The sequence below is a fragment of the Bidens hawaiensis genome, unplaced genomic scaffold (genome assembly GCF_021521415.1).
Source record: "Bidens hawaiensis isolate Kalapana, Puna unplaced genomic scaffold, B.hawaiensis_p1.1 tig00012076_1, whole genome shotgun sequence".
In the NCBI taxonomy this organism is placed as follows: Eukaryota; Viridiplantae; Streptophyta; class Magnoliopsida; order Asterales; family Asteraceae; genus Bidens; species Bidens hawaiensis.
This window is the reverse complement of record NW_027491970.1, coordinates 442,770-455,563: the sequence shown is the minus strand read 5'-3', so window position 1 is coordinate 455,563 and position 12,794 is coordinate 442,770. Positions and strand designations below refer to the sequence as shown.

Genomic DNA, 12,794 nt, shown 5'->3' with positions numbered 1-12,794 from the left:
GGAATTGACGCCAAGTAAACCTTGGTGAACAAGTAACCGAAAAACGGATGCGGGTACAGTGTTAAGGCAAAACCCTTCACATACCTAGCACCCGCAGGGAATTGAAGCCAAGTACCTCGGCAACCAAGTAACTATAAGACGGCTGCGGGTACAGTGTTAAGGCAAAACCCTTCACATACCTAGCACCCGCAGGGAATTGACGCCAGGAATACCTTGGAAGTAAAGTAACCGTAAGACGAGCGCTGGTACTGTGTTAAGGCAAAACCCTTCACATACCTAGCGCTCCGTTGGGAATTGAAACCAGGAAGGATCTTCTGGGCAATGCTTGCGGAAACGGAAATAACATCCCCGCATAGCAGGAACGTCGAGAACTACGTTGTTTGAAGCTCCAGAATGGAATTGGTGGTTTTAACATAATTGATCACTATGTTCAAAACTACCAAAACCTTATGGAAAATACATACAACTGGGACTCAATGCTCCTGACTTGCGAGGAGGTTACAGACCTACCCGCATCATACCCAAAGACCAAGCAGGAAACTCGGGCATTTCTGCAAGTGACAAGGACTTCCGCGGAAAGAATCCCCATGGAAAACCTTACAAAACCCTTTTCAAAACCCTTTGCTTAAGTCCAAAAGTTCACCTCACTTTATTAAACACGCATGAGAAGAACATTGGACTGTGGGGACTTGAAGAGGTAGGTCCCAGCAGAGCCCAGTTGGACCCGCAAGACTCACCTTAAACAGGGACGTCTGCGCAGAGACCAACTGGATCCGCAGGACCAACCATGCTCAGAGACGTGACGTCCTTACGCGCAGTACGCAAGCTGGTCCCGCAGGAAATGCCTCCCAATGGTGAAGGACTCCGCCTGTCCCCGCAGCCTCGGATACAAGCCATTAGGGAAGGCCACCCGCGCAGCATGGCTACACGCACAAGGCATTAGCTCTCGATCAGTGTCACCTGAAGGAATGAGCAAAGCCGGGAGCAATCCCGCACAGAGGCGGGAGGGGGAATACTCCCGCCCAAATTAGCCAGTCCGTATACTGAAGGATCTTTTACTGTACCTGACGAGGTATGGGCGAAAGATCTGATCAGAGATACGACAGCTCACTGATACAGTATGGCGAGCAGCATGCTCCTGTACTGTATCACTATTAGCCGCTGCCTACTCACCAACTACTGTCATACCACGTGCGTAGCCGGCAGTTGGTGGAAAGGGAATAGTATACAGCAGGCCTGGTCACTATCAGCCGCTGCCTACTCACCAACTACCAGCAAGGCACGTGCGTAGGCTACTGTTGATGAACAGGAACACTGTTGCAGCTGGCCATACCTCCTTAGAAACCTACCTTCGGCTATAAATACCCCAAATGGTATGATCATCTGAAAAACAACATTACATTATCTTATATCATCATAATATACCTGATATCTGCTCTAGCAATCTCTTAATATACTTTTATATTTAAAGAGCAATCTAGTCTGATTCTCACGCCGGAGGGTGGTCACAAGGAGGAACCCCCCCCCTTCTCAGTGACGAGCTCACGGTGTCTGTTTTGCAGGTTATCAGAAGAACCATCTTCCAAGGGTCTAACCCCTCGTGGGAAACAGCTATCCAACCCCCAGGTTACCAGTAATCTGTCCGGGGTCCGGTTAGTGTTTCTTCAGTAAGACACAACCGGCTTTGTAATTAGGATGTGACGGTCAAGTAGAAATAGGACGTGCCATTGTATTCTAAGTGATTGAAAATTTAGCATATGTGAAGAATGTGTCAATGTTGAAATAAGATTCTGAAGTGACTTAGTCATGTGCCTTGCAATTTACGCACAAGCAAATAAGTCCGCCTACACATCTTAACAATTTGGACCATCAATTGTTGAATATTAGCTGAATGATGGAAACTTTTGGAATTAACATTCAATATTCTAATTGCCAACTAGTCGGTGAGTCCTATTTCTGACGCGACTTAAAATTAGTGTTTTGCTTCAACTACGTTGTTTATGATTAATTTGCAAATTATTTAATATAGATATTTGGTTTCAAATTTAGAATGTGGATGCTTTTGAAGTGAATTACATGATATGAAAGCCTGCAAGTTCCATGCAATTTACACACAAGTAAATGAAATAAGTAAAACATCTTTACTATTTGGATTACTAAGTGTTGAGTACTAGCTGAATGATTGAAGCAGGAAATTTTGGAAAACAACAATCAGTATTTAATTACCAACTAGTCAGTGTCTCATTCTGATTGGCTTGAACTCTGTTTATGTTTAATTGTCTGATTATTTAACACTGATATTTGGTAACCAGTTTACTAGTCAAAAGATCTAACCGAATCTTCATAACGTCACTGGGAATCTGGACACGTCCTTATCTTGGCAAGGCATGATAGAGTCCAATAAAAAAAAATCACTTCAAAATTACCAAAATAAGCATTTTTGACTGGTAACTCTTAAATAGAGGGAAAAAAAATGAAAACTCAAATCAAAATAAGCATATCCTATAGAATTTTAGCACCTATTCCACTTGGGCATCTGTTGGCACCAAGATAGCTTAAACTTAGTTCCATGCAAAAGATAGACATGTAGTTGGCTCTTCTGTTACAGTGACAAGTGTTTCTATCATTCTATGGGTTACATATAGGTGCCTAAACGTGAATAACGATGCTAAGACGGTTCCATACTTCCTTCCCCATAAGCATAAAAAGACGTGTCAAGTATCGCCGATCTTGTACATCCAAGATCCGAATTGGGGAAGGCACCGACTTAGCCTTACCATCATTGCAAAGTTCTAAAGACAATATAAAGAGTCAGTACTGTCGAGCATGACCAAACTTTCCCAATCACCAAAGATGAGGAACCATCATAGCCTTACATAGTACCTGGCAAACAAGGCACCGTAGTAACATGTTTATTCATGTTTTGTCATTTGTGTAGCTCTGTTGAGACAATTATCATTGTAAGTTGTATGAATTTTCGTCCGTGATACCTTGGTGCCTAGAGATGTCCAAGTGGGTTACGTGTAGACATTCTATTATTGGGTATGCCTATTTTTGGTTGGATTCTTATTCTTGGCATATTTTTAAAGAGGTTTTAGTAAAACATGTCCATTTTAGTAAGTTTCTCTGTGTTTAAACCGGTATATCTCCTCACATATAGATAGATATGGTTGGCAACATTGAATATATTTAATTGCTTGAATTTACTAGGAAAGAGCGAGGGTCGTGTAAGTCCTTGAAAGCGATTACTTCGTATCTCTATCGAATACTTTTAAGAGATTCCAGAGTTTAAGAATAGGTCAACAAATTTTAAGGAACCAATTACTATTTATAAAAACCAACATATGATGATGCTGCTTCACTCAAACAAACAATATGGAACACAGAAAACATCTTGCTTCCTTTATTTTCGTTGTTGCAATGCTTTCTGCTGTTGATCTTTTGACAGCTGTAAAGTTAGGCGATATGCGAAAAACAACGATGGGTACCAATATGCGAGGTACATCCCGCAGGCGTAGGGGACTATCGATTGAGGAGAGAGGTCATACTGGGCGTATGGATAATATATGTGCAGGTATGCTGTTACAGTAATTATTGAAAACATTTCAAGAACCTTTTCCGTAAATAAAGAACTTCAATTTCAAGCAGCTTTTCAAAATAAGTTTTAATATGTGAGGTCTTGTGTTTCAAACGAATTTTCATTCCAAAAACTAATTTAAACCATTCCTTCATAGGTTTTCTTTACTGTGGTTTAGAAGTTCATACTTTATAGTTATCATCGTTTTCAATTTCATACTGTTACTAGTGATTCAAATTTTAAGTTGAAAACGGGTAAATTTACACTACGTAAAAAAATATTTCAGACGAAAACAGATAAATTTACACCACTAGATAAAAAAAAAAAAACAGGAGGGACCGGGCCACCTCAGTCCTTCACTAACTTTCACCCCTGTTTGGATTAACACTATAAATAAACACATAGATTATATGTTAATAAATGATTTATGCATTTTAATATTAAGAAAAACCGATATAGATTAATTAAATATATTGGGGGGAATTATTAAATAGTGAAATTGAGGTTCGAAATAAAGAAATTTAGGTTTGACAAATTGACAGTCATGTAAGCAGTTTGTCACATGATCTAGCTTGTTGAGTATTTTCATTCACTAGTAATGGACCTGTAACTCCAATCATAGCAAAGTTATGTGCGTCTAAACTTTGAGTTTTTATTTTTATAAAGAAAGTTAACGTACAAATTAAATTAGCGTACTAATTGTAATAATCAAGTAGAGTACTTATATGTACAAGCAGGGTAATTATGTAATTAAATCATAGAGTAATTACATAATTATTTTATGTTGTAATTACATAATTATTAATTACATAATTACTCTACTTGATTCTTATAATTAACACGTTAACTTCATTTGTATTTGATCCAAACCCTATTTTTATTTACACTTCTTGTCGCCTAACTAAACATAATTATTAATTACATAATTACTCTACTTGATTCTTATAATTAACACGTTAACTTCATTTGTATTTGATCCAAACCCTATTTTTATTTACACTTCTTGTCGCCTAACTAAACACTAAACATTATTTTCTTGTAGTGAAATCAACATCACGCATAACTTTATAATGATTATTAATTCAATATATGGAATCTATAATTTAATAGCTTCGATGGTTTCTTGCAAATCCACAAGGATAATAATAAAAGGAAAATCCTAGTCAACCAAAACTAGAAAATTAAAGTCAACTACCTCGCCCTTATTGCATGTTGTGATAACCTGTAACCATCATCCTAGTAGACAAAACATTAGATTTAATCTGATTAAAGAAAGATGCAAATAACTGTAGACCTCGTCAATTAAGCAAGCATGCATCAAGTAAAAGGCCGGTTTTCTATTGAAAACCGTAGTTATTATACTTAAGACTGTTAATCTACATAAATTAAATACTAATGTTGGGTGGTTTTCATATTTACTGCCTATAAAAGACATTATAGGGCCAGAATGGAAGAAAACCAAGCAAGGAAACAGTCCATGCCGAAAATTAGTTGTGTGGGTGCCTAAGAAAACCGGATTTACTGAGCTTGTGAATGTCAACCAACAATTCAAAGTGGAAGGTGGATTCTCCATCGCCATATTCTGCTATGCATTACATTTGTTGCCTTTCAGTGTTCGACCTATCTTCAAGCCTTTCGTTAATGACAAAGGGGAAAGTAATGGTACATATGACCAACTTTTACACCATATTGAAGGAAAGGTACAGTTTTCTAACAATTTTTGCAACTGTATGTTTTTATAATTTATTCGTAGCTTCTTGAGGTTAAAAAAAATTGTCACACCCACCCAGAATGGGGCCCTTAGAGTGACCAGTCAGCACAAACTTACAGCGAAAATATAATCTTATATAAAAACCAAAACATTTATTACATGTCTAACGATTATAATACAACAAAAGTAAAACATTCAAACTCGTCCAACACTTAGCAGCTAACCTCCCATCCTTGTCAACATGTAATACATGCTCGGGATAAAATACGTTAATACACAGCTGGTGAGTCACATAAACCGACACATTTAATAAACTGGTACTAAAACAATTTTATTGATCAAGCATGAGCTCATTGCATGTCATGTCATAATTATAACCCGCCCGCTTCATGTTAAAGTTTGGTCAGCACTATATATTCGCACATACAGACTTTACACATGTCTGCTGTTGTATTAAGTGCATGTCCCCTCGAAAAAATATAATGCTCATTATAATATATATAACATCTTAGGTGCCACATCATATGCGCTATGCAAATACATGATCAATCACAGTCCAAATAGTTTTATGAGCATGTATCAGAGTTTTGAAATTAGTTTAAGTAACTCACATTTACAGACTTTCTTCAGCTACTTTGGCTCCTCCCTCTTTAACTGTAATTTATTATTTAATATACTAGTTTACTTATTTAAGTATACGTAGTAATGCTCTAATACTCAGACCCTTCACACAACTGTCATTAGTGTGCACAACTATTCAAGTCAAGATGGTGTTATGGTTAACCGCCATACCCACTAATTTAAAATTCATGATTCATCAAAACCATTTATGACCAAAGCGGTCATACCATACCACAAGGCCAGTTGTACACATACTAGACAGGTTATGCTATGGTCATACCCCCTTCTCTAATGGGTTACACCCTTAAGTCTTCGAGCAATTTATTATTAGAATATTAAAGGGGCATTATTTTTACTTTATGGTTCAAATCGCGTTTCCTAACATACCAACAATAATTGAATATTATTTTATAATAATAAAAATACTTTTATAAAAGTATTTTAAAATATATTATATTAAAATATTAGGATCATAAATAAAACTTAAAAGTATTACGAACGTGTGTTGATGATGGAAGTTTTATATGAGTTTGTAAAGTTACATGTGTGTATTAACTTTACAAACTCACAAATTCATTTCAAGCTTCCATCATCAAGACACAAACTCACAAATTCATTTCAAGCTTCCATCATCAAGACACGTTCGTATTACTTTAAATTGAATATATATATATATATATATATATATATATATATATATATATATATATGAGCTTTTTGCGGACCCAAGGATCCAAGGTAGGTCGGTTTTAAATTGAATACTATTCTAATAATATTTTTCTAACTTATTCACACATACAGCACATGTATTATTTTGGTTACAATATTTTATTATTATTATAATATTATCGTTGTTATGTTATTATTATTATTATTATATTACTATTATAATTAATTTAGCTCAATTATCGTTATTTTTTTATAACTTTTAAAATATAACGTTTTGTAAAATTACAAACATATCGTTGAAGCGTACTTGTTTTTCTCTACGTTTCAACCTAAGTTTCATTAAAAACGAAACATGGTCTAACATAATATATTTTATTATTATTATTATACGATTTGTCTCAATATCTCATACCTTAAATAATCATTTTATTCATTACTTACCTGTTTATTAATTTTAGATATCTGTCTAATCATCTTATATCTTAAAGGTTCATTTAACTTATCAAGAACATGTTTTAACTATCCTTGAGTGTGAACTAAGATACTATATTTAAGTTCAAAATCAGAATGTTACAAAAATGTTTAAAATACATATGCCGGTGGGCAGTGTTTAGTTTGATTATGGTAAAAAAACTGTGTTTTTCTTTTGCGGTATTCTTTCCAAAAATGCAAGGATGATATATAATTGAGATAAAATGCAAATATTTACCAACTGATAGAAATAATAGTTATATAAACAAATTGGGAATAAAAGACTCATGCTATTTGATTAAAGCTAGATAGCCCAGTCAACACTTTGTTGGGTTATCAATGAAAAACCGATCATTTTCGCGAACAAAAGAAAGAAGAAAGAAATTTTAAAACTAAAAAAAAGAAAGTTTCCACTTTCTCATAATTAGTTAATAAAATACATAGTGATCAACAATTAGTGAAGGCCAGATTGTGATGAACAAGATTAGGTACAAATTTTATGTAGTCTAGTGGAGCTTGCACAAGTGGTTAGGAAATTCATTCACACAACCTATATCGACATGCAAACTTTTTTGAGTTTTGAATGAACAGTCAAGACTTATTAAAAATCAGATCAAAAATCAGATCTGGTTTTTAAGCAATGACCTTTAATTAGAACAAACATATATGTGAAACTGTGGTCTAAAAGAAAAAATGATAACAACCATGAAACTAACATCAATACAATGTATCAAAGGTTATAAAGTATTATAATTTTCTATTTGGTATCTTGCAGTCTTGTGACATGGTAGCGGGTGATGTAACCGTTCGTGCCAACCGGACTCAATACGTTGATTTCACAAGCCCCTATCTGAGTTCTGAAGTTTATATGCTTGTTCGTGCATCACATGAATGGAACCAAACCTTGTGGACCTTCTTAAAGCCTTTTACTTGGAGATTGTGGATAGCAATAGTTGGTATATGTATCTATATTGGACTGGCTGTTGCAATTCTGGAATACCGTCTAGGGAACCCAAAGTTTACTGTCCCAATTCGACAGAAAGTTGTAATGATCGTCTGGTTTCCTATTTCGACATTCTTCTTTCATGAAGGTACATACTTGTTTATTGGCAAATAATTTGATTAATCCATGGGAGTCAAAGTTTAGGGCTTATAGTGTAATTATGTCAAAGTATGTTTATGTTGTATATAGAATGTCCATGTAAGTATAGGGTCTAGAAGTGTCAAATGAAAAGTATTTAACTTCCATGTACACAAGTCAGATTAGGATTGGTTCTGTTAATCTATAAATAGGGGTCAATGTTCAAGAGTCAAAATATTCAGAATTGTTATAAAGTTTGTATTATCATATTGTTAATAAAGTTCTTGTTGATTCAATTCTGTTTTATCTTTTCTTAATCGATCAAGTTGTGTAAAGATCAAATATGGGCAACAATTGGTATCGGAGAGTCAGTCTCTCGCTCTTTGATCGATTAATTGAAGATTAGTGGTGATTGGCGATGGATTCTGGCAATTAATTGTAGATTGGTGGTGATTCAAGTTTCAATTTGTTTTAACAAATTAGAGTGTGATTTGCGGTGGTAACCGACTGTGATTTCCGGTGAATAGTAAGGGCATCAGCGGTGGTATTCCAAGCGGTGGTATTCTGGTGGTGTAGGGCAGAGACGACGGTGGATTCCGGAAGCGTGGTGGTGGTCGATTGTGATTTCCGGTAGATAAGAGAAGGCATCAAGCAGTGGTATTCTGGTGGTGCAAGGCAGCAGCAGCGATGGATTCCAGCGGCGTGGTGTTAGCGGCTACGATTTTCGGTGGTATAAAAAGGGCGTCAGGGGTGAATTTCTGGCTGGGTAATCGGAAGTCAAGAGCAGCACGGTAATTGTGTTTGCATGCTATTGTAAAACCGGCAATATTCGGTAAATAAAGGCAGGTACAACGATGGTTAGTTCGAGTACGAACCAGAAACAGATGTTAAAGATCAAGAGTGATCTATTCCAACAAAATAGTAGATTTTGTTGAAAGATTTCAAACCAACAAGGAGAAAAAAAGGTTGGTTAGGTTAGATCAGTTCGTATAACACGTTTCAAGAGGAAACAAGTATCCATTCGGAAATAATCGAGGGTTACTGAAAATTGTTGTGGGTTTCGGTTATTACAGAAATTCAGGCTTGCAAAATCATATTCTGAATTTTTGGATTTTTGTATATAGAACCGGTAGTTTTATCTATACGGATAGTTTGGAAACCCTAGTTAGTCAAAGTGAAGGTTATACGCATAGAAAGTATGTCAGATTCGGGAGGACCGAGTAATACCAACGCAAAGGTTACACACAAACAAATAGGATCGTTAACCCATTATCAATGCCCTATTTTAAATTCAACAAACTACACGGTTTGAGTGATTCAAATCAAGATTACTCTTAAGGCGAATGGTTTATGGGAAATGATATAACCTACGGATGATACGCAACCGGATGTCCGGCGGGACAAAGTAACGATTGCGTACCTGTATCAAGTGATACCGGAGGGTGTTATTTTGCCAATGGCAAATTCCAAAATGGCGAAGGAAGTGTGGGAAGCGTTGAAGAAAAGCCATGTCGGTGTTGAACGAGTATAAAAGGCCCGCTTACAATCGTTAATGGTGGAGTTTCAAATGATGCAAGTGAAGGAAGACGAATGAGTAGACGCTTTCATGGAGAGCATAAATACATATGCTACTAAGGCTAGTGAATTGGAAAAATCCTTGGATGAACCCTTGCTTGTACGAAAACCCATAAATCCGTGCCAGATCGGTTTATTCAGATTGCAGCACCGATAGAGCAAAGTACCGACTTAGATGAAGTCTCGATAGATGAGATTATCTGGAAGTTGAATACCTATGAGGAAAGGATAAGGCTCAAGAAGGGAAGCCTTGGAGATAGTCAAGATAGGTTGTTGTACTCACGATATGACCAACAACTTAGGACGTGAAAGAATATTTGGAAATCATGAGCGAGGAATGTTCAATCCATGGGAGTCAAAGTTTAGGGGTTATAGTGTAATTGCGTCAAAGTATGTTTATGTTGTATATAGAATGTCCATGTAAGTATAGGGTCTAGAAGTGTCAAATGAAAAGTTTATAACTTCCATGTACACATGTCAGATTAGGATTGGTTCTGTTAATCTATAAATAGGGGTCAATGTTCAAGAGTCAAAATATTCATAATTATTATAAAGTTTGTATTATCATATAGTTAATAAAGTTCTTGTTGATTCAATTATGTTTCATCTTTTCTTAATCGATCAAGTTATGTAAAGATTAAATCTGGGCAACATTGTTTTGAGGTATGCAGTTTGATATCAGTGTCCGTATACATTAAACACTAGTTTATTCCATGCAAGTAAAAGCCTTTGTTAAACAAAGGTTTACTTTAAATTTTTCGTAGTTCCATATAACATTGAGTCATTATTGTGTTTCGTATTTTGGATTGGTTTAGGGTTTCTTTTTTTTTTTCTAGCTAGTTTGACTCTGGTATATAATATATCATAGAGTTTTGTATTGTTAATGTATCAGTTTGGTTTTGGTTGGTATAATAAAACGACTCGATCACGTTGTGATCAAACATTGTTCGTGCTCTTGTGCTTATTTAATTTGGGCCTACACTCATTGTATTTTACGCATTATGTTTTTTTTTTCAGGAAAGATACTTAATAAGAACACAAAAGTGGTGCTTGTTACGTGGCTATCCATGATTTTCATAATAGTTCAGATTTTCACCGCTACATTGTCGGCGTGGTTGACACTAGATCAAATGCGTCCCAAATTGCCTTCAAGTTATGAAAATGTAGGTTACCAAAATGGTTCTTTCCTAAAAGAATTTATTATTCAAAAATACAATTGTTCTGGAACGAAACTCGTTCCTCTCGAAAGCGTTGAAGAATACAAAAATGCGTTGGCTAGTGGTAGAGTTAATGCTATTTTTGATGAGCTTCCTTACATCGAACTCTTTCTTGCCAAATATAGCTCCAGTTACATGAAGTTTGGACCAATAAACCAGGAGTCTGGAATTGCATTTGTGAGTCTCTCTTTCTCCCTTTCTTCAAATTATTTCATCATATATATTTGAAGTCAAATTTGAGAATAAATGCATGGTCAAGAAAATTCATATGCTAAACTAGGATATAAATATAAATATAATCTAGAAAAGATTATCAAGACGCCCAATTAAACCCAAAAATCCAACTACCAACTACGTGTTAGCATATAATATCATATAATATACACTCATCAAATCATCATCTCCCCTTCCAACTACATATTCTATATGATTCTTTTTCTCTTGTCATGTTAACTTTCGTACTACCTTTCTATAATAAATTCTCTAACTTGATATTTTTAATATCCAAGGCACTCGCCCGTGGATCTCCTTTATCACAGAAGTTTTCAAGGGCCGTAATAAATGTTACCGAAAGCGATATTATGATGGAAATGAAGAAAAAGTACCTTGGATTCCGTTTTCCAGATGGATCACAACCAAATCAAGCCTTTCCGCAAAGTCTTGATATCCAAAGTTTTATCGGATTGTTCATATCCATAGTGACTTTAACTATTGTTGCTATTATATGTTCAGAAGTTTCGCTTATGCGTGCAAACAACAAAATCCTACCCATATCAAACGAGAAATAGACTCTTTTGACCTATTTTCCTTGATATGTTTCAATATACAATAGTGTGCGCTTGCATATATAGTGGTTGTTTAATTGTAAGCACTTCAACGTATTTTCTTTGATTAGGCTTCTATATATATTTTGTGGTTGGTTGATTGTAAGTAGTTCTCCATCTTGAATGCATTTTGTTGCTTTCTAAAGAAAAAGTAAATATATGTTTGGGTTTGGCCGCTAAAGACCTCAATTGTCATCGCAAAAATGTTGTCGCTAATGGCTCGCTATTGGTCCCATATCGCCGCTATTTGTGTCGCCACTAAATGTATCTGTCATGTTATTTTTCTTTTTTTGAGCGCACTTTGGGCATTTCCAGCTTTTTGCAGCTAAAAACAGGTATATGTAGATTTTCTTTTCCAAATACTTACCCCAACTAATGAACATATATAAACATTTTGTTTAAGTCAAACATAAAGCAAACGATCAAAACATACCGCTAACATTTTGTTTCTGTCAAACGTAAAACACTAAACTAACTAGTCCATCTCGACCCTCTCGTTCGTATCATCTTAGTTTCCTTTATTTGACGTCGTTTACGAATCCATAAATTGTGAGAGTTGTGCCATAAATCCCGGGTCTTGAAACAAGATCAATTTGATCTTACAAAATAAGTTATTGAAGAGGTAGGTCCTAGCAGAGCCCAGTTGGTCCCGCAAGACTCACCTTGAACAGGGACGTCTGCGCAAAGGCCATCTGCTCCCGCAGGACCCACCATGCTCAGAGAACCTTACGCGCAGTACGCAAGCTGTACACGCAGGGAAAGCCTCCCAATGGTAAAGTACCCCGCCTGTTCCCGCAGTTTCGGATACAAGCCATCAGGGAAGGCTACCCGCAGACAGCAGGGCTACACGCACAAGACACTAGCTACTTCAGTAGTCACATGAAGGAATGAGCAAGGCGGGAACAATCCCGCCTAAATGAGCCAGTCCGTATGATTCTGTAAGATCTTTTGTACTATACCTACCAAGGTATGGATAGGACAGACGATCTGACCAGAACAGCCCATGAGCCAATCACAGGGTGACAGCTCACCGACAACAGTGCAAGGA

At 36.1% G+C, this 12,794-nt stretch overlaps 1 protein-coding gene across 1 annotated transcript; it reads left to right on the top strand.

The window, feature by feature from the left end:
- Window positions 1-7,819: 7,819 nt before the first annotated feature.
- On the top strand, window positions 7,820-11,710 carry LOC143539849 (glutamate receptor 3.1-like). The gene is made up of 3 exons (XM_077033048.1): window positions 7,820-8,140; window positions 10,723-11,099; window positions 11,432-11,710. Exons 1-3 carry the CDS (start codon window positions 7,834-7,836, stop codon window positions 11,708-11,710), a joined length of 963 nt encoding a protein of 320 aa, XP_076889163.1. The 5' UTR covers window positions 7,820-7,833.
- Window positions 11,711-12,794: the final 1,084 nt, after the last annotated feature.

Excerpts from the sequence above, each read along its gene's own strand:
- LOC143539849 (XM_077033048.1), top strand. The coding sequence starts at position 7,834 with ATGGTAGCGGGTGATGTAACCGTTCGTGCCAACCGGACTCAATACGTT. Across the intron at positions 8,141-10,722 it reads GACATTCTTCTTTCATGAAG|GAAAGATACTTAATAAGAAC; the intron begins GTACATACTTGT and ends TTTTTTTTTCAG. Across the intron at positions 11,100-11,431 it reads AGGAGTCTGGAATTGCATTT|GCACTCGCCCGTGGATCTCC; the intron begins GTGAGTCTCTCT and ends TTAATATCCAAG.